Source organism: Mytilus californianus, unplaced genomic scaffold, assembly GCF_021869535.1.
Source record: "Mytilus californianus isolate M0D057914Y unplaced genomic scaffold, xbMytCali1.0.p SCAF_10, whole genome shotgun sequence".
In the NCBI taxonomy this organism is placed as follows: Eukaryota; Metazoa; Mollusca; class Bivalvia; order Mytilida; family Mytilidae; genus Mytilus; species Mytilus californianus.
In genome coordinates, this window is record NW_026262582.1 from 30,072,689 (window position 1) to 30,096,692 (window position 24,004).

At 32.8% G+C, this 24,004-nt stretch overlaps 1 protein-coding gene across 1 annotated transcript in view; it reads right to left on the reverse strand.

Moving 5' to 3' along the window:
- Positions 1 to 15,005: 15,005 nt before the first annotated feature.
- LOC127717916 (uncharacterized) overlaps positions 15,006 to 24,004 on the reverse strand; it is a 28,176-nt gene continuing 19,177 nt past the window's right edge. The window contains exons 7-11 of the mRNA XM_052223782.1: positions 21,545 to 22,789; positions 20,756 to 20,786; positions 18,085 to 18,353; positions 17,138 to 17,165; positions 15,006 to 16,358 (exon numbers count right to left, since the gene is read on the reverse strand). Coding sequence (XP_052079742.1) covers positions 16,048 to 16,358; positions 17,138 to 17,165; positions 18,085 to 18,353; positions 20,756 to 20,786; positions 21,545 to 22,789 — 1,884 coding nt within the window. The 3' untranslated portion in view covers positions 15,006 to 16,047. The remainder of the gene's footprint in view (positions 16,359 to 17,137; positions 17,166 to 18,084; positions 18,354 to 20,755; positions 20,787 to 21,544; positions 22,790 to 24,004) is intronic.

Genomic DNA, 24,004 nt, shown 5'->3' on the forward strand with positions numbered 1-24,004 from the left:
ACGAGGGACAACTCCATGGCTTAAAAAGAAAAAAACCAGACAGACAAACAATAGTACACATAACACAATATAGAAAACTAAGTACTGATCAACACAAACCCCACCAAAACATGGGTGATCTTCGGTTCTCCGGAAGGGTATGCAGACCCTGCTCCAGATGTAGCACCCGTCGTGTTGCTCATGTTAGTACAACTCCGGTAATAAGTCTTAATTCGGTAGGTCACATTAGGGAGAAGGGGACGGGATTGTAGTTACGACATTAGGAACATATCAAATGAGCATTTTACGTTTTTGAAATAAAATCACCAGTTTCATTATATATTTGTAGTATCATTAGTAAATTTTGTTACTAGTATATAACGCTTTCAGAATTCATCGTTTAATCTAATTAATTTTTCTATATAAAGGTAATATTCAGACTGGAAAAATCAATGCCGCGAAAAGAAAAGATAACACAAACACAGATAATGCAATTGTATGAACATATCTTTTGAACGATCCTATTAAAGAGTTAATGTAAAAAACCGCTGCAAGTTAATAGAACTACTATAGATTATTTGGATTTACATACAATATTGTTTTCAAAACTATCAGTATCTTATTATATTAAATGACTTAATAATAGTCAACGATAAATCTTACGGGGCGATGGATCATATAATTATGATACAGTACACTACAAAATATAATATATAACAAGTCTAAAAGGGTACAACATCACCAAAAAATAATAATAAAATGAACAAATGTTAAATATTTCGGATAACAGATATCCTTCAACAGTATGATCACGATGTAAAACGAATCATATCAATCTAGTCTGATTATAAAACTATAACAATCTTGAAATTTATACAATAAAACAGTCAAAACTGAACATCATAGAGACGCTTGTACAACTCTAATTTTTTTTTTAACCATGACGTAGGTTATGTAGCTATTTACAACAGAGACTGCAAAGATATGCTTCAAATAGAAATGTGCGATATGAACTGGTACAACTCTAAAATTTCAAAGGTGACGACAGTTAAGATGTTACAACAACGATTGCGTGGAAATACATTCCCAATAAACAGCACTGTCCAAGCTAGTATAATATTTCAAATTTGACAACGGTGGAGTAATTAAAACAGAGGCTGCGTATTTAAACATCCCAAATAGATAGCAGTTTGATAATGATTTAAAAAATAATAATACATTTTGACTATGGTTAAATAATTGAACGTGACTGCGTACTTATACATCCCTCCCAAATGAATAGAACCCTGTACTTTAAACTGGTATAATTAAAAAATTCCTTAAAACTGCAAGAGTCCAGTATGGAAGCCTGAGTTACTGGAAACAAGTGATGGTAGGAAAAGGAGTGATGGTAGGAAAAGGAGTGATGGTAGGGAAAATGAGTGACTCATTCTGTTTTTTCATTTATGCCCTCTGGGGAAACTGTCCTATAAACTTTTTGTTAAACTATCCAAAACCTTTCCCGAGCGAGTCTGTCGGCCCTTGACCAACCCTCGTTGTGGTCTATGATTGTGATGGTAAGGTTTTTGAGATCAGCTTTGGCGTGCCCAGGTGATCTCCAATGACGACTTACAGGAAAGTCGGGCTTGCAGGTATAGTCACTTCGATGGCCATTCATGCATTTGTTGAATGGCTATTTTGTCTCGCCAACGTACTGCATGCCACATCGACACTGAAGAAGGTATACAACATTCTGGGTTTTGCAAGTTACATTGCAAAATATAGTGTACACAGACCCAGTGGAGTGGCAAGTAAATGTTTGAGTATTCAGTATTTGTTGGCAAGTCAGACATCTTCTCTTACCACACGACTTGCACCAACCTGCAGTTGAACCGCTTTTATTAGAGGAGACGTCAGCTCTCACAAATAAGTTTTTCAGACTTGCTGGTCTCCGAAAAGCTAAGACAGGAGGTTTTGGAAAGATCTTGGATAATTTTGAGTATTTGGCAATAATTTGTCAATTGGCACGGATCAAACGTTAAAGGCAAGTAAAGGCGGGATTGTATGTTAAAACAAACGGAACTATTTGTCTGTGCCTCTTCTGTTTGTACTGTAAAAGGTCATTGCGGCTGTTGTTGTTAGCACGCGCAAACCCCTTATCTATGTCCCATTTCTCATAACCTCGTTTGGTAAAAAATCCGCTTAGTTCCTGTAACCGTTTAGTGACAGCCTCCTCGCTTTACTCTGAGAGCTTGACTGTACGGGATACTTTTTGTACGGTGTTTGGGGTGACAGCTTTTGGGAGAAAGGTACTGATGTTTATCTGTAGGTTTACAGTAGAGGTATGTTGATATGACACCGTCCTTTATAGATGTTGTTGTGTCTAAGAAAGATATTTTAGAGTCGGAAATTTCATATGTAAATTTAATTGACTGGTGGGCGTTGTTTGTATATCTGATAAAATCATCCAATTTTTGTTGGGATTCAATCCATTTCATGTCAACATCATCGATGAAACGGAACCAAGATAGAGGTTTGGATAAAGATGTTGATATGATTTGTTTCTCTAATTTGCCCATGAAAATATTGGCCATTTCGTTCCCATCGCTGTCCCGTTTATCTGAAGGTAATGTTCACCATTAAAGGTGAAGTTGTTGCATTTCAAAACCAGAGTAAGCAGCTGGAGTATTTTATTATATACATGCAAGGCAATCACTAGCGAGTCAAACGAAACGAGAAAAAATACAATTTAATAAGACAATGGATTATAATCATCAAGCAAAATAAAAATAGTTTCGTATGTCAAATAATTAAGTGTTGACGTCCAAACAGGAACAACTGTAATCTTTCAAGTATTTTTAGAAAATGCAAATTCAAATGGGTTCATTAAGCGGTACTTCAATAATAATAAAATTCTATCTTTTTGTGGCAATGGTGTGACGTAATTTTCTTTGACTTTAAGATTTTGATACCTACCTCGGAATGCCCAATGTACTTATGATTGGAATATGTAAATAAGATAGATTTATATATATATATATATATATCAATAAAAGACAAATACTATACCAACGCTAATCATTCAAATTCCACATTCTAAGAATAACAAACAATCCCATGGTAAAATGAAAAAAAGACAAAATGCAAAATAATAGAACAAATAGTTCATTGTCAATACTATGAGCACTTTTTATCTAGCACTATTCGGTTGTTATATTCTGGATTGAATTTAAATACCACTGAAGGGTTATATTATGATACACACCCATTTAGTTTCATTAAATCAATTGCATTCGATGATTTCATAAAAGACGAAGGAAGAAACGACTTCATATTTTATATGCACAAAATGTAACATTTGTAACACTTTTGAAAACTGTCAAAACAGATGGCGTCCGGAACCCATTTGAAAAGATAACATCGGTCGTTTTTGATAATGAGCTCTTAGAGACGTAGCTTTATTGGAATCAGCTACCCTCGTTCATTGCTTCATACCATTAGATCTAGGATTCTCTATCAATTTGGAGAGATATACTCCACAGGAAGGAACTGCTGGAATGTAACAGAACAAGATGGAACGCTAAAAAGCGCAGGATATTGAAGCTAAAATAATTCTCCAGCGTCAAATTAACGCCCATGTAAGTAAAGGATTTATTTGTTTGCCAATATTTTTCGATTTAAAAAAAAAACTTATCCAATGGAATGGCGTGCCCAGGTGATCTCCAATGACGACTTACAGGAAAGTCGGGCTTGCAGGTATAGTCACTTCGATGGCCATTCATGCATTTGTTGAATGGCTATTTTGTCTCGCCAACGTACTGCATGCCACATCGACACTGAAGAAGGTATACAACATTAATATTCTGAGTTTTGCAAGTTACATTGCAAAATATAGTGTACACAGACCCAGTGGAGTGGCAAGTAAATGTTTGAGTATTCAGTATTTGTTGGCAAGTCAGACATCTTCTCTTACCACACGACTTGCACCAACCTGCAGTTGAACCGCTTTTATTAGAGGAGACGTCAGCTCTCACAAATAAGTTTTTCAGACTTGCTGGTCTCCGAAAAGCTAAGACAGGAGGTTTTGGAAAGATCTTGGATAATTTTGAGTATTTGGCAATAATTTGTCAATTGGCACGGATCAAACGTTAAAGGCAAGTAAAGGCGGGATTGTATGTTAAAACAAACGGAACTATTTGTCTGTGCCTCTTCTGTTTGTACTGTAAAAGGTCATTGCGGCTGTTGTTGTTAGCACGCGCAAACCCCTTATCTATGTCCCATTTCTCATAACCTCGTTTGGTAAAAAATCCGCTTAGTTCCTGTAACCGTTTAGTGACAGCCTCCTCGCTTTACTCTGAGAGCTTGACTGTACGGGATACTTTTTGTACGGTGTTTGGGGTGACAGCTTTTGGGAGAAAGGTACTGATGTTTATCTGTAGGTTTACAGTAGAGGTCTGTTGATATGACACCGTCCTTTATAGATGTTGTTGTGTCTAAGAAAGATATTTTAGAGTCGGAAATTTCATATGTAAATTTAATTGACTGGTGGGCGTTGTTTGTATATCTGATAAAATCATCCAATTTTTGTTGGGATTCAATCCATTTCATGTCAACATCATCGATGAAACGGAACCAAGATAGAGGTTTGGATAAAGATGTTGATATGATTTGTTTCTCTAATTTGCCCATGAAAATATTGGCCATTTCGTTCCCATCGCTGTCCCGTTTATCTGAAGGTAATGTTCACCATTAAAGGTGAAGTTGTTGCATTTCAAAACCAGAGTAAGCAGCTGGAGTATTTTATTATATACATGCAAGGCAATCACTAGCGAGTCAAACGAAACGAGAAAAAATACAATTTAATAAGACAATGGATTATAATCATCAAGCAAAATAAAAATAGTTTCGTATGTCAAATAATTAAGTGTTGACGTCCAAACAGGAACAACTGTAATCTTTCAAGTATTTTTAGAAAATGCAAATTCAAATGGGTTCATTAAGCGGTACTTTAATAATAATAAAATTCTATCTTTTTGTGGCAATGGTGTGACGTAATTTTCTTTGACTTTAAGATTTTGATACCTACCTCGGAATGCCCAATGTACTTATGATTGGAATATGTAAATAAGATAGATTTATATATATATATATATATATATATCAATAAAAGACAAATACTATACCAACGCTAATCATTCAAATTCCACATTCTAAGAATAACAAACAATCCCATGGTAAAATGAAAAAAAGACAAAATGCAAAATAATAGAACAAATAGTTCATTGTCAATACTATGAGCACTTTTGATCTAGCACTATTCGGTTGTTATAGTCTGGATTGAATTTAAATACCACTGAAGGGTTATATTGTGATACACACCCATTTAGTTTCATTAAATCAATTGCATTCGATGATTTCATAAAAGACGAAGGAAGAAACGACTTCATATTTTATATGCACAAAATGTAACATTTGTAACACTTTTGAAAACTGTCAAAACAGATGGCGTCCGGAACCCATTTGAAAAGATAACATCGGTCGTTTTTGATAATGAGCTCTTAGAGACGTAGCTTTATTGGAATCAGCTACCCTCGTTCATTGCTTCATACCATTAGATCTAGGATTCTCTATCAATTTGGAGAGATATACTCCACAGGAAGGAACTGCTGGAATGTAACAGAACAAGATGGAACGCTAAAAAGCGCAGGATATTGAAGCTAAAATAATTCTCCAGCGTCAAATTAACGCCCATGTAAGTAAAGGATTTATTTGTTTGCCAATATTTTTCGATTTAAAAAAAAAACTTATCCAATGGAACACTAATGTGTTTTATCGATTAGGCATATCTTTGTAAATATATAAAATAATATTACATATGGTGTAGCATTCTCCTGTTTTCATTGGATATTACGATCACGTGTTTCAAAGGTTATTTTATGTATCCGAAGCCTTGTTTCTATTTTTAAGTATATTGACGCTATGTTTCTATTTATATGTATATTAACGGTCAAGATAAAAAATCTTGCTAAATTTAGATTTATGACGTCATGACGTCATACATAACAACCATGGAGGAAGCGCCGCAGCAGACGAAAAGAAAATTTGCATGTTTATCAGAAGGAGATGTCAAGAATTTTATGTTAAATGCAGACGCTAAGAAAGCTAACGCAACAAGCTATGAAGTTGTTCAAAGAATATTGATATTTTCAATAACATGTTAAAATTCTTGCAAAATACAATTTAAAAATAAAACAGAAAGAACATTGAACGCCATTTTCCTAATACATTATTTAAATATGTAATATATAAATTAAGGACTTTCACTCAGTCAATACGTTATGTATGGACCTGTTAGATTATATTGACACTTGGACTTCGTCCCCGGTCAATATAATCTGAACATGTCCATTTATAACGTATTGACCTCGTCAAAAGTCCATAATTGATAAATATCAACGGCGTTTCTATTCATACATATTCGGTTGATATATTGATAAACATAGATTATATTGATAGTCAGTTTAAGCAGGAAACAAAATCAAACCACAGTTTGATTAACATGATTAACGTTCATGTAGTGAAAAAGAAAATAAACATAGTTTAACTTGTTTCAACAATAATAGAAAATGAGCAGTATTTGCCGACTAGAACTTGAAATGAATACCAAGTTTGTTGTTTATTTTCTCATTATGCCTATCTTCTTCAATGACGCAGAAACTGTTCATTCTGTATATATTATTTATGCACTAATGTGTAGACTAATTAAACACATACTAAATGTAAGACAAAGTTAAAAAGTATAGTAAACAGCCGTGAAGGTACCTTTATACTTTCTTAAGGAATAAATACATAATGTTAACATGACATTTGGCTGAATTTTATTATTTTTATAGTTATTAGTTACTTTAGATGTCGCAGAATTTTAAACCTTGGTAAATTATACTAGACTCTCATGTTTAGATAACAATATATGTATATCATTTTTATTTAACATATGCAGACAGGATAGAGACTTTAAATTTCCTTTTTTGGAAATACGTTTTAGGTTTTAAGTCAAAATGTTGTTTACTAACTGAATTAAATTTCCTCTTCTTGTCCTTACAGTTATTCATAGTCTTTCATTGACGAACTTTAGCAAGGGAAAATTGAAATTTTTGACAAATTGATCAACTTGCTTGACACAAAGTAGAAGGTAAGCAGGCCTGCTAATGTACTTACTGTTGATAATGATATCAACGTTATGCTTGTTATATTTTATTCGACAAAGTATACGATTACAAGACTCTTAGTAATTGATTTCCTTTGTAGGACGACAATGTACATCTTGCGGCGAATCCCATGGCGTATACATTTCGTAATTTTTACAACTTGCATGCACATGTTCTACGGGTATTGAACCTAACCTTACCTGTTCTATGTTATGTTTTGTGTAAAGTTGTTTGTCTGTTTTTGTCTTTTGTCTTTTTTTTATCCATGGCGTTGTCAGTTTATTTTCGACTGATGAGTTTGATGTCCTTTTGGTATCGTTCGCCCCTTTTTTACCTTATATAACCGTACTAGCGATGTTTTTTAAGTTAAAGATACCAAACACCTTTGAATACAATCAGTACTGGTATCTATTTCAAGTGTTAAAAATCTTAATCAATCTGATGACTCGTGTGTTTTGGTTAACAAATGTCAGTTGTACGGGTAGAAAGTAAAAATCACAAAAATAAAGAACCCCGAGGAAAATTCAAAACGAAAAGTCCCTAATCAAATGGCAAAATTAAAAGCTCAAACACATCAAACGAAAGGATAACAACTGTCATATTCCTGACTTGGTACAGGCATTTTGTTATGTAGAAAATGGTAGACGATTCCTTCTACACCTCTTAATATGCAATCTCATTTAATACGAATTTCATTAGACGTAGACAAAGACATAGGCATCATTTGTTATTACAATCAGGGTACCCGGGAAGCTAAATTTGTATTGCTCATTAGATATGTTATTGTTGTAAATAACAACCAATATCTTTCTGTTATAACACATGGTATTATGGCCAAGTAAGGGAACTTAAAATCAAATATTCTAAGATGGAATACTCTTGTATCGGTACTTTTGTCTATTGTATTAATGTTAGTTGGTTTATTTGTTCATCGTACCAATGTATTAGGTGAAGCCATTTGCAACTGATTTTAACAGTTTGTTATAATGTTGTGCTGTTATGCCACTGTCCCAGGTTAGGGGAGGGTTGAAAGCTCAAAACAAAAAGTTGAACACAGCCACATTATGTACGTGCCTATCCAAAGTAACGAGCTTGTAATGATGTGGTTGTGTCCGGTTTATGTCTGTCATATTTGTTTTTCGTAAATTGTATCGTATAATTTAGGTCATTAGTTTTCTCGTTTGAAGTGTGTCGAATTTGTCATGTTGGTGGCTTTTCTAGCAGTCTGTACGGTATTGATTTTTTCTCATTTTTGGAGGCCATGCCCTGACCTACAATTGCTTTTATCATGGTCATTTCAAGTCTGTTCGAACGTTTTCTCATTTGCAACTATCCCCCCCCCCCATCACAATATTTTAATATAGACAAGATGGAACAGGACTCGACAAGTGTTCATCGTTTACCCATTTCTACACACGAACCAAGAGACCACTGGACGCATAAATTTCAAATGGATTGATACTGCTTTACCAACTACAGATCACAGTATCTTTGTTTACAATACATGTACAGGATTATGACGAAGTTTAATATATTTTAAATATTATTTGCTGTACCTTTGAGGATGTATTCTTTACCATACTGTCAATGGAGTTGCCATTCTTCTTTGAAAGCACTTACATATCTAAACAGTTACATATTTGTAAACACGAGACAGGTGTGCATTAGAATTATCAAATTTAAAAACAAAAACTTGAATTTGATTAACAGTTTGTTTATATCAGATTTCGAAATTTCATTATATTCCTTTAAATGTGTATTTGTTTTCTTCACAATTGACGTTTTTTTTTCTAAAACTATTGTGCATATATCGGTGAATCTACACACAACACCATTTTTCAAAAAAAAAAAAAGATAAAACTGTTGAAGTTACAGTTTTAATTGAATATTATATTAAATATTGCATATGGATACACCATGTCTTGAGATTGGAATAAAATGATTATTTTGTTTCCACTCAATAATTTGATCCTTTTTTTTTTAAAGTATTACTAATTCGTTATGTAAAGAAAATTGTTCGCTGATAATCGTTGGTGTTACTTTCATCTGCAAATCTTTCAGGATTATTTAAATGATAGTGTGCATGCTTTATGGACGAATATTTGTATATACCCACAGAGGATTCCTATCAACTGATGTTTTTGACAATAAAGATGTTACCTATTCCCGAATATGACTGTTATACCGAATGTGAATTTGCATTGATATACGACGTGTCTCGGTATTTTGTACATCCAACATTTATGTATTTATTTTTTATGTTTGATGGTTTCGGTGGGATAATGTGTTATGTCTTATCGTTTGTAGTCCAAATAATTATAAAATTGCCTTTCAATACCATAATTGTCATGAAAATTGTTTGAACGAGTATTGTGAAAATAATTGTATAAAGTTCGAGATTGCATGTTAGTTACATAAGCGTGTCATTGTTTGTGATATCCTGTGGTGTTTGTCGTTGATGGAATATGTTCGTTGTTGTTCTGTGGTTTGCATCTTGTGTCGACTATTATATTATTTGTTTGTGCGTTTCTCTGTGATGAGTGTTCTTGCGTGTGTTTTTGCTGTATTGCTGTCACGTAGTGTTGTCATTTTAGCGATATTTTTTAACATTGGCATAGGGCGGGATGTTTAGCTAGCCATTTAACCAGGTCCAACCCACCATTTTTTCTTAGAATGTCCTGTTTCAAGTCAGGAATATGGCAGTTGTCATCAAATAGTTCGTTTCTATGTATGTTGGCGTTTGTTTTTGTTGCACTTCAGTGTTCCTGTTGTTCCTTTGTTTTCCTCTGATAGTTGATGTGTTTCCCTCGGTTTTAGTTTGTAACCCGGATTTGTTTTCCCTCAATCGATTTATGACTTTTGAACACCGGTGTACTACTGTTGCCTTTATTTAGTTGATGAAAAGACTCATAGGAATAACTATCTATTCGTGTTTACTTGAAAATAACAGATAGTCAATACAATGTATTATCGAAATTTGATTAACTGAGAATACTCAAGTATTTCCTATCTCATGATATATGAGTATGCATTCTAAATGTAGGTTCGAATTGTTTGTATTTCGCATATATGTATTTTACTTGTGCAGTTATTCTTGTTTAAAGTTTTTTTTTTGGCTTGACATTATGGTTCATAGATAATCCCGTTGTATCATCACAGTCAAGAGATCTAACAAGATACCAAAACTCATTAAATGATGGTCCTTTTACCTAGTAAATATAATGATTTGTTTACAATTCAAGACAATATGTGTCAGCCAAGTATTGGATCCATCATTTTTGAAAAAAACATTATTGTGTAAATGCTGATGTTAAAATGAATATACGTCAAAATGAAAACATCCCTAAATAGTAAAAATAACAAGAATTCTGAACTCTGAGGAAAATTCAAAAAGGTAAGTCCCTCATCAAATGGCAAAATCAAAAGCTCAAACACATCAAACAAATGGATAATAACTGTCAACCTGGCTTTATATCTAGCTAAACCTCCCTCTTGAATGATAGTCGCATATAATTCCGTTACATTGACAACAATGTGTGAACAAAACAAACATACATAGTAGGTAAACATGTCAAATATTGGGGTACAGCAGTCAACATTGTGTTATAATCTTAATCACTATAAACATAAACAAATATGTCGACAAAGAAAAACAAAAAGGCATATAGACAAAGCAGATTAGTAGATACGAAAGACTAGAATACAAATATTTACCATAGCACAATAACACAATGACGGGATGTATAAGTACCGAGCCACGTCAAATGATATTACCAAACATAGACTAAACAGTTAAAGTCATAATTTACAAAGACAAATTAAAGAACACTACAACACGTAATTAAGTTGATAATCAACGTCAGTACCTAGAATATATACTTCAAGAACATCGTGTATTATTTGTGAAGTTAATACGGAATATTTATCAACAAGGTCATGGTATCTTCTGATGAACATTTTTAGAAAAAGGACAAGACGTTCTTTGGTATAACCCAGGTTCCTCAACCTTCTGCTCAGACACTGATGATGTTTTACAAAGTCTGACTAGCAGCTGCAAACTCTTGAATATCGAATTAGTTGGGAAATGTATATCCCATATGCAGGTGAAGTTGGTATATTGCTACTAAGGTGGGGGAAATTGATAATTTCAAAATTCAAATCGTCTCGTTTGTCATAGATTCTGGTACTGAGATGATTGCGTATGTCAAATTCAAGGTATAACTCTAAAAATGAGTCAGAGGAAGTCGTGTCTGTTAATTTCTAGTTCTTGAGAACATATTAATGGAACCTAATCAGAAACGTTTGGACTGTTAATGGAAAGAACATCATCAATATATCTGTATGTGAAATTAAATGATATGGCTTCTTTGATCACCATGTTTTTGACAAGTGTCTGGAGGAACTCCGACTGATATGAAAATAAGAAGAGGTCGGCAAGGAGAGGCGCACCGTTCGTTCATATAGGAATACCGACATTTTGTTGAAAAAGTCTACAGCCAAATTCAACAAATATGTTGCCAATAAAAACTCTAGCATACTGATCACTTGTTCCAGCATGTTTTACCTTTTTGTTCACTATTAACAAAATATGCCGTATGTTATCCTAAAGAAATAAATTTATAGCGTATGCTACCATTTTTATGTTAAAAAGCATTGTGGATTATTTCTTTTTAACGATTTTTCAATTTCACATGGTGGTATACAGGGTTGAAAAATCAAAAGTTTTGATAAAACAAATTTCAGAGAAAGATCGAGATTTAAAATTATCCAGAAGTTCTTTAGAGTTTTTTAGAATCAACATATGGTTAATACCACTAAGCGAGTTTCACAGTATTTCTCAAGACCCTCTTTCACTGCGGACACAATTGTTGTCAATCTAATGGACAATTCTTTCGTCGAACATGCCGATGAGCCGGCAATGTACCGTTGTTTGTACGAATTTTGTGAAGCTTAGGTATCCAATACAACAATAAGTCCTCCGATTTGAAAACTACACTACACTACAAGCGAACTAAATAGTCATAACATCCTAAAGGATAACCAATTGTATATACACTGTCCATTTCTTTTTACATTGGCTTTTGTTTATTGTATCTTTGAAGATGGGTAGCACACCCTTTTTAACAAATAATGAATAGCCACAAACCATAAATTACAGAAACAACAACATTTGAGTATGTTTATTATAAAGCACATATGTATATAAAGAAATCACAAAAGCTATATTAGTATGGCAATTCAAACAATATAATTCTACATGCAATTGTTTATACTTTTCAATATTTTGACAGAATCAGTAAAAAAGCTATCTAAATATATTTGATAACCGATAGAACAATTTAACGTAATAGTGCTACGAAAAACAGCAATGCCGCAATTCGCTTGATCGTTATATTATGTTTAGAAATTTTTTCTTTTTCTTGAATATACTACTTGGAAGACAAGTTGAGAAAATATACTTTAATGTTATACTAAATTTTGTAGCCAATATAATAAATACTGGGTTTGTCTATAAGATAAACTAATCATGTTTAAAAAAATATTTTCTAAAAACATGTCCTCATTAATACCACCCTGAGTGTTGATGAGTTTTATGACATGTCTTAATATTATAAAATGTTGTAGATAGTGATTGAAATATTACTGCAATCAATTTTATTTATTAATTTTAAATTTCAAAATGATTTAGCAATGATGGGTTCGTGTTGCTTAGTCTATAGTTTTCTATGTTGTTTCATCTGTACTATTATTTGTCTATTTGTCTTTTTATTTTTGGCCATAGCGTTGTCAATTTGTTTTCGATCTATGAGTTTGACTGTCCCTCTGGTATCTTTCGTCCCTCTTTTAGCAATGGCGTCATTACTTTGTTGACCGTGATGACTAGTTATGCAACAGATGAGTTCGATTATGTTCTACGTGTCGTATTCGCAATCTGTTTTTTTGTTTTCTCTTTATTAGCAGCACTTGATGACGCTTATCATCACATGGGTATTAACAGGAGCACAAGGACATATGCTTCTAGCACTAATAAACAAATTTAAGTCTGAAACAGTCATTTTGTTCTAAATAACATCTAACAGTTGTTTGTCTTTACGTCATTTTTTTTTCATTTTTGTCATAATGTTGTTTTTGTTAAACTTATGGTTTTGATTGGCCTCTTGATTTGCCTTTTTTGCTAGTAAGTTGGATTATTTATAGATACACGATTGGTTAATTATAAAAGCATTCAAAGCAATAGTTTGTACATATTACCACGTCAAAGCTACGAAAGGAGTTACCAGGAATATTTCCCTTATTTTTATTATACCCCACGGAACACAGACCGTCAGTCCTTCTATTGTCATCGCAACTACTCTGAAACCACACACCATAATTGCATCCAGCCTTGTAGTTAATTAGGACATATTATCTAGATATGCATAACTACAGACAATTATGATTCATTTTTTTTATTCATGATTTATGTCCATAGAATGTTGGCCTACTGCTGCAACAGTTTGTCATCGCAACTCCTCTGAACCAGCAAAACAGATTTATGAGACTTTGTAAATAATAAGAACATAATGTGTAGATGTCCATATCCACAGGAATTTTTTATCGGTTGACTCTTAAAGGAGTTGTAGGTATTTGAACGTAGGAATCTGAAGAGATATTCTTTGCCAAGTGAAAATGTGGGTCTTGTGGTGATGCGAGCGTCCTCACAAAGGTTTACTTGATTGTTTTAGTGACCTTGATTTGTTATCTTAAACGATTTATGAGATTTCATTTGAACATTATCATATGTATGTCACAAACTTGAGACCAGCAATCACTCATTCTTTGGGGACTTTTGCAAATCTAAAATATTCAAAAACAAGTTCTACATCAATATAAAACCCAAAACAACGATAAATGGATTGTTTGTTGGTAAATAAAGGCATTAGTAGTATACCGCTGTTCAATAGTCATAAATCGATTTAACAGAAACAAATCCGGGTCACAAACCAAAACTGAGGGATACCATTACAACTATAAGAGGAAAACAACGGAACAACAGAATCACTGAATTGCTACAAAAACAAACGCTAACATACATAGAAACGGATTATTTGATAACAACTGCCATATTCCTGACTCGGTACAGGACATTTTAAGAAAAAATGGTGGGTTGAACCTGGTTTTATTGCTAGCCAAACCTCCCGCTTATATGGCAATGTTATAAATACCGTTAAAATGACAGCATTACGTGGCAGGAATACAGTACAAATAAATGCAAGAACACTCAGGACAAAGAAATAGAAAAATAAATAATATAATAATACATTTCAACATGTATACCACAGAATAACAACGAACACCTAAAATTAATTTACGACAGCACAATAGAGTTATGAACTGTGCGTCTAACAAAATAAGCAGCAAAATATAAAAACTTAAATGGACAAAACTTTCACAAATTATTAACTCCTTTGCAATAAAAATATCACAATATGTATATACATTTACATTGTTGAACTGTTTCTTTCAATTATTTATCACATGGAGTGTAGAGTACTTGTGAATGCTTATCGTTCACATTTCTGACACATAATGATCTAACAAACACTTAAACAACCTAAGAAAATAACCATCTGGTCTACACAAAATATGTAATTGTTAGCTCATATATAGATGCTACATATATCATGCTAAAGGTGACATTATTTGTCGAAATAAGGTTGGAAGCAACGTGTGCCATAATTTTGATAATAAGCAAAAGCAAAAGATTATTAAAAAATTATTTTTGTATTTTTGTTTCAAAGCTTGTTTTTGATATGAGGAGTTACGTAAGAATAAAAATAACACTCAAATCTAGAGCTCAAAAACATAGGAAATTCAAAAGAAAAGTGGTGGTTATAATTCCTCCACAAATCGTAGTTACCTGCTTGTACATTGCATGCAATTTGTGTAAATGAACACGGCCAATGTGCGTTTTTCTATTGCGCTTAATGGTAAACACACGTTTAGTATAGTACGAAACGCGTACTAAAGCACTGTGTCATGATATCTCGGATACATTGATTTACAATATCACATTACCAGTGAAATGAAAATGACCACAACCCTTTTTAATTTAGTCATTTACAGTTTATGTGTATATATGATACAATATATCCATGATGATTAGTATACTAGTATTGTAAAACACGACTATTTATTATTAAAAAAAAAAAGTATTTTGATGTGAACCATATGACCTGGGATAAAACGTGTCGTCGTTAAACTAAGACATGACATAGCTAGGGGTGTGAACACTGGATGAAAACAATAAAATAGGATTAAGGAAATCCATATAATTGACAAAATCAAACGATAGATATAAACGGATCAGGTGAAAAAAGCAATTGCTATAATCCTGACAAATGATGGGTTCAATCTGGTTCTTTAACTAGATAAACCTTTCACTTGTACACGTGTAGAACAGTTGTTTGCAAATAAAGAGAAATAACAAGACAGAAGACCCAAAAATCGCAATGAAGGATGACAGGAGAAGAAAAAGTCGTGCATCTTCTGGAAAAAAGTCACGCATTTTTAGTATATTTTGCAAAGTCATCACAAACAATGCGGGAAACAAATCCAACTTTGTACATAAAGTGAAAATTTCGAAGCACAAGTATTTGGAATTTCATTACAATTTGTGCCTTGCAGGTAGGATATACCAATTTAATAGAGATTAAGAAAATTTCTACAGAGTTAATTGAGAAAACATTTGAAAAGAAAATCATTTCTTAACCACATGGTTTTCAATGTTTGTTTATTTTTCAATTTCTTAAAATGTTGAAATAATTTATATGCAATCTTGAATTAGTTTGCACCAGATACATACAGGAGAAAATCATTCTTGAATAAAGATATTAAAAAGTTAAAATAAATCTGATAATGTGTTGTCAACGATTTTTATATGTTTGCCAATGTTACTGAATGCATGTGCGACTTTTCTCAAAGTTGGTTTCAGATTGTGCATTCTACAAAACTTAAATCTCCATTCTTCTAAGATGTCCCGGTTCAGTCTTACCAAATCTCTTTCATTTTGTCTGTGGCTGATCTGTTCCCAGGTATGAAAATCCATTCCAAGCTCGATTAGGAACGGGAGGGAGTTCTTTCCTACCAATGGAGCCAATCTGTCAATGTGTTCTGCTGTAGGTACCAGATCCCACTTCTCAGGTTCCATGTCTGTGTTGTTCAAAGATAAAAACAAAATATTTGCTACATGAATAAAATTTCAAGTAGAAAATTTCGAAAACTGGAAAACTATTTATGAAAACACAATCATAGATAAGCTATTGGTCTTATTTTAGGAATTGCAATTATTAATATCAAGTAAGGTATTATTGATGTTTCTAATTTATGTTCAAACACATTCTAAAGGAGATACCTGTATTTTAAATTCTTATAGATGCAAAGGACACATACATGCATTGCATGTTATTCTATAGAAGTCTTAAAAATTGTTATTTATATTACTGTACAGAAGCCAACAGAAAGACCATGGCCATTGGTGAATCACAGCACTACTGAACATAGCAATTATTGTTGCCTATGTGACAATAGTGTGGAGTGTTAGGGTAACATCATCAATCGTATAACTTGTCGAATGTACATAATGTAAATTCAGACATTAATGCATGCATTTAATATCGGAATCACTGATTACTAGCAAAAATGTGACATCTCATTACTGCGATTACAAAAACTTTGTGACAGAACATCACTTCTTAAAATCTTAAGCATTTTTCGCATTTATCAAAACGTTGCATTACTTTCTGAATTTACGGTACTTCTGTTTTACGTTTAAAGTTTTGTTGAACCTATTTTGATATTTTTATACGTGTAAAGACTATGCAATAAAATACATACATATCTTAAAATTGCTTCTTAATATTAAGGACAATCTATATCCACAACCATATTACTACACTTTTTGAAAAAAATACTGGATTCACATTACTTACCAAAATCGATAGGTTGGCCTTTCACAAGCTGACATAATAAAAAAGATATTATATACACAACTGTTATTATATGATTGAAAGCAGTTTTGATGTACAATACAGTCAAATGATAAAAGATATCAGGATACTAAATATCAAATAAAAAAAAAAAGAATTGTCAGAATAGAGATACAGGCTTTTATTTTTCTTCTAATTACTTCTGTGTGTGTAACATAAATGTTATGCGGTCTATTATCAAGATGTGCTTCAATTCATACATTAGTTCTGCCAATTTGTATGTGTGTCAAACAGGTAACTTTGTGTTTTTTCTTTCTATTCTCAGGGAGAATGTTTGGAAAATATAACATAACATTATTGATGCTTGTTATAGTCTGTAATGTGTTGCTTTAGAAAACCATTATTATCCTCAATGCATTTATGTAGATTGATCGATGTTCATCAAACAGGTATGAGAGCTGTTCTGATCATATTGTAATGTTTACTTTTGTCTAATTTCAAAGCCTCAATATGGTTGTAAAAGAATGCACACTAGTACAGTCGATTGTCCTATTCTTCAAATGATGTATATATTTCATTACACTAAATCATATTTCATATCTTTCATAGTGTTATGAAGACACTTTTAATTGAAATGAAATATTCCATTGCCTACCACCATCGTGATTCAAATATCCTATAAATTTTATATTTGTTTTTCCGACAATATTTTTTGTTTTTCATGTTGTTGGTTTTAAATTGTGTTTTCACCTTACATTTATATTCATCATATTTACTTGTATATCCCCGATATGCATAATATAGGCGATATTAGGATTTTTTTGTGAATTTGTTTGTCTTTGGTTTATATATTCAGGCTAATATTGTTATAAAACATATCACATAAACAAAAATGCAATGATTAGACAAACAATGTTACCGTATGTTGTGATTCATTAAAATGTATTTACCTTGCAAAGTATGTGGATACTTTCTTTCCCAATTCTTTCTAATGCCTCTTTGATGTGTTTAAATGACACCATCCTGCTATCTCGACATTGTCTCAATATTTCAAAGCTTGCTGTTTTTGGATCTTCAGTTTCTAATATGGTTTCAACGTCCCTGTTCGACAATCCCAAATGTATTGCCAGCTCTTTAGCTTCAAATGGACTGTACAATAACGACAGGCGACGTAAGTGTAGGTCTAATGGTGTCGCTTTCAGAAACTTTTCTTTAGTAACTGTATCGAAAATACTGCATACGTATCAAATACCAACATGATTGTTATTTAAAAAAGATTTAAGATAGTTATTAGACAGTTTGAAGAGATAACTCTTACCAAAACACCGAAACATAATATCCAGATACATACTACTGTGAAATAAACAACATTGAAACAGACAAACGCATATTTTGTACAAACAACATAAAACAAGAAAAACTGATACATAAAACATTATTGCAAACTAAAACTAACTGATGAATATTATCTTCAAACAAGGCAAAACATTCGCATCAGAAAATTTTCACATATTCTTAACATTCGTTCCGACCACTGAGAAGTCAATCCCAATCAGATGGACAGAAAGGTAAGCAGAAATATGTGTCTACGATATAATGTTAGACATTATTCTGGTAACGGGTCATATATTTATGAATCGAACCGTTTATAATTTAATGCTTTTCTATACATATCAGCCGTTTGCTCTTAGTCATTATATTTGTCTAAAACATGTAACATTTACAATTCACTGTGTTATATGCAACATTTATCATCAAACTGAATAACATATATACATAAGATAAAAAAAAAAAAACAGTTGTCTGAGAGAGAGAGAGAGATTAGTAAACAAAAACTAATACTTGAAAATATTTAACACATAATTCGACGATAACGCAATGAAAATTGACAACATTTACATGATTAATTAAAAATTGTCAAAATCATTTGAGAATCATATGCACACGGGATAAAGCAAATTTTTTTTTAATAAATCATTAAACAAACTCCAATATAACCAATCAAGGAAACACGTGATATTTCTGCAGCGTCCATAAAGCTTTCCTTAATTTACCTTCATTATGAACATTCAACCTCAATAGTTTGTTATGGAAAGCCAACAGAGTCAAAATTGTAAATTAGTAAAATTGCCAATTTGTAACTTGTAACTGTAACTGTGTAATTTCACAATGCTGAATTGGTAAATTCCCAATTTGTTACTTGTAACTGTGTAATTTTAAAATTCTTAATTCGTAAATTGTCAATTTGTTACTGTGTGATTTGTACATTTGTGATTTGTATATTTGTAATTCTTGAATTTGTGATTTGTCAATTCAATATTTGTATATTGATCATTAGGTGCTACAGTATTCCTGAATCCTGATAGGGGTAAATCCTGAATTCCCGTGAAAATAAAGGTCCAATTCCGATTTCCCGAAAAAGGTCCTTCCGCCTCTGTTTTAATTTTCTGAGCTTGTCTAGAACAGGGTTTGAATTTTCTGAGCGTGTCTAGAACACGGCATGTTTCAAATATTTTCTGTAAAGAACAGGGTATGATTTGACAAGTGCATTCGGCACAGTTGTACCCAAAAGGATGGCAAGTAACCCTCCCTCACCCCACCCCTGATTTCGGGTGTCCCCCTTTCCCCCTTTTTTCTAACTGGTCACACTTTCCACTAATAAAGAACAGTGTTAGGGTTCTTCTTCATTTTGGTCAGACATATCAATAATAACCCTGACACAGAGCGTAAACGGTTTGTTTTCTTTAATATTAAATGGTACAGTTGTAAAATAATTTACCTTTCTTCATCAACGTTATCTACATTTCGAAACTGGTATCCTTCCGAAGGATACAGAAAGTCTGACAGCGTCGCCATCTGTTATCATAATACGAAATGTAGCATAAAATGAATGTACAAATTTCGAATGAACAAATCACCTACTTTGCACTCATCGCGTTAGAAAAGTGTCGATTTACAAGTATAATACGCTTTTACAAATAACATAAAAGCATAGATGCCAATCGACATCTACAATTTACAAAATAAAAATGTACAATTTAGCAATTTACAGATTACAAATAAACATATCACAAATGAAGCACCTAATGATCAATATACAAATGTTGAATCGACAAATCACGAATTAAAGAATTACAAATGTTACGCAAAGAATAGCCATATCCATATTAAGTCAAATTTGCTTGACGTAGTTGAAAGCATAGTTTATTGAAACTTTCTCAAGGTATCAACTGCGAATTGTAAAAGGTGTGCACTGCATTACGTTAGTACTGATGCAGAGCTTACTGAGACAATACAAATGAGACTCTTCGACATTAAAGGTGTCCTTAATCTTGTCATCAGAAAAAAAAACAACTTGTTAACATATGAAAATGATTTGTCGAACAGTTCTCATGCTATCAGACGAAACGATACGAATCAGCGTATTTTAATCGAACACGAATTATGTACATTAATACATACAATAGTAACATCAAACTAGTTGTCTGTTTTATATGAGTACAGAACTATCAAAATGTAAAAATTTCTTAATTTACTAAAGCTAGTAGTCCTCCAAAAGATGTGTCAAAACATAAAACTTTAAATGACGTTATACGTTATTCGACAATTGAAATACAATACCTGTACACCCTGGCGTACACTTCTCTTCATCCTGAGAAAAAAATTAAATTACAAACTTATTGAAAGGTAATTATTTAATTTTATACATCATTCGGTATACATTATTAGTAGGTTTACCGCCAAATTGATGGGATAGAAATGGGAAAACGATCGTAAAATTTACAAATTATTTTTGTATTAGCATATCAGTTGTCTATACTGCCTTGGAATAAAGAATCATCCCTTTTAGTACCTAAATTCAATCTCAGAGTAGATATGCATCGTAACTTTTCATTTTCAAATGTGTATCTATTTTAAAGGCACGACAGATAAAGTAAAACCGGAGGAATACAATTTCTAGCATTTCACCCAAAAAAAGTGTTGATTTTGATCATCAACATTATCGTTAAGTTACTACCTTTTGGTTAACTGACAAAAATATCATTTTTTCTCGGATCTTAATGGTCAATTTGACATAATTCTAAACGATAAGCAAGTTTACGATGTAAAATTTGAATGTCGAATCGAACTATGTGTGTATTTTAGTATTTTGACTTCCATCCCCTCAAAAAGAAACATTCCATAACATATATTACTGTGGATTCATTTATTTTCGTGGGTATCAATTTTCGTGGATTGGGGAACACTTGCATTTTCGTGGATATTTGATTTCGTGGTTTTGCAAATCTCTGCATACAAAGACAAATTAACATTTGTAATTCGTTGAACATTTGAATTCGTGGTTCACCTGTACCAACGAAAACCACGAAAATTGGTATCCAACGAATAATAATGAATCCACAGTAATACCTCTTCTGTAATCCACGATGTAATTGTGTGTATGCTGTGTTCAATGCCATGTGAAGGACATATCCAAAATTGGTCTGTGTTTGCTAGATCGATGACTTTGAAGAAGCATGGGATATCTGGTGAGTTACAACATATCCTGGTTATAAAAGATGCATCACTGGCTTGAGTCTGGTCGCTACTTGCTCTAATATACAGCTGACTTATTTTCTCTAAGGCTGACGTTAGACATTCATAGATGCTGGTAGCTTCATCCCTCATTATAAGTGTGTTTGATGTGGCATGAACAAGACGGGCAATGATAATCTCATCTTCGCAGGCAATGTACATATCTAAAGACGGATCAATGGTGAACACCCCCGACCTATGGAATAACATTTCCTTGTTGGTCTTGCCGTGTGTTTTCACTGCCCAGACACATAGGCAGTAACTTATAAATCTAAATGATAATGCAGGAGGTATCATAAATGATGACGGTTCAAAGGCTATGGAAATACTCCTGTTTGTGAAGCCCGTAGACTGAAGGTATCCAGTATCATCTTTAGCTCGTACCATACTTGCAATATAGTAGAAATCAGCAGGGATACGGTTGTGATCAGAACCATATCTCTTTGGTTCAACCAATATATCTAGATGGGTCATGACATTTAATAGATAATCTTTGTGTTGGTAAAATTTTACATATTTCTTTCCTTTCCAAACGCCTTCTATTGCTTGTTTTGATACCACCCCTGTCTTGCCCATTGTATCCCATATTTCTTCTCTTTTCTTGTCTCCTTCACAAAATTGCCAATCTGTAACAATTGATTTAAATGCATCGATAAGAAGAGTGGGAGACAAAATGATACGGTCGTCCAATTTATGTTCATCGAAGTACAATAACTTGCCAATCGAATGTTGAAATTTCAGAAAAACCTTCAACTCAGCTTCTGACAACGGTCTAATAGGTTGCAATGAGTTTATTTTCTTTAGATGTTCTAGTGTAATCAGCGGGATGTTGCTTCTGACCAACGATGAACATTCTAACTCTAACGGGATAAAGCACTTTGGAAGGGGTTCTCCCCATGTTGGTTGCCTATCTGATTCCCTGATGATAGCGGCCTTGATCTTCGCCATTTCTGGATCATATTTGTCTTTAGCGTTTACAAATATTTTATCATCAATCACCAATTGTTGCATCAATGGATTTTTGTGAAACATCTTGTTGATTTCTCCAAATATGTCATGTCGTCTTTGTTCAACCTCATTCTAAAACAAATACCAATATGATATTTTTACCCCTATAGGTATATCAAACAATAACTTATATTTTCATAAAGCATTTACCTGTAAGATATACATGTTGTAAATATACCAAAATTGCACCAATAACAATATTGCAATCACACCATTGCTTGCGTTTACAAAATGAGTAAAAGGGGGATTTCAAAGTGGTAACACTGATATCATTTTAAAGAAGCAAAAACAAAAGATACAGAACAAAATTACAATGTTATTTTTATAACGTAAAAACTACAAACAGACACCGATCGGAAAATGATAATCCCAAGGCAGTTCAACCTTAGTATCAGATAATAACCCGAATGATTCGCAAAGTCCACAAACAAAAAAAACTAAAGAAGGGCACTATATACATAAGTACCGATGGTGTGTATCTTATAGTAAAGTCTTTTCAAAGTATAAACGTAATATGATTGTGACCGTTCTCAAGACACTTGCCTTATTATGACGAAACGCATGTCTGGTGTACTTAGTTATAAGCCTCATACCGTTTGATGAGGTTTTGTAAGGGAAAGTATTGTATGTATCTCATTATAGAGATATGAAATATAAAACAAATAATTCTTCAAGAAATCAGATAGAAAATGGGTTAAAGTCTTATTTCTTAAAATATAAAACACAACATAAATGAAGACCCTATTTAGCATTTTAGTTGGTTATATCGAAGTGTTCATACCACGTAGATATAGGCAATGTTAGGTATGTACATACATGTATGCACTAGTTATCTTATTATGAACTGAAGCGTTTTTTTTTATATGAACTGCTCTTACGACACTGAACAATAAATAATCTTTATAAAAAATAAGAAAATAAAGTATATAGCCCTTTTAAGCGCTTACAGTAGTGAATCCAGTACTGTTCAGACTATTCGCTGGAAAGTCAGCTACATGTACAAAACAACAACATTCTGAATTACCTTAAAATTACTGACCATTAACGGATTGACTGCAAGCAAATGATGTGAACAACAAGTAAGTATCTAAAAACTTGTTACCATACTTAACGTTTTGATGTTCAGACTTTTCAGATATTGCTGATGAAATGAACATGACCGATTAAAACTAAAAAAAAATATTACCAGTCCTCACCTCGGACTTTTAATTGATTTACATATATTTTTTGAGAAAAGATTACTTAAAAACGTAGTGCATTGACAATACGCAGTAAAATAACGATTAC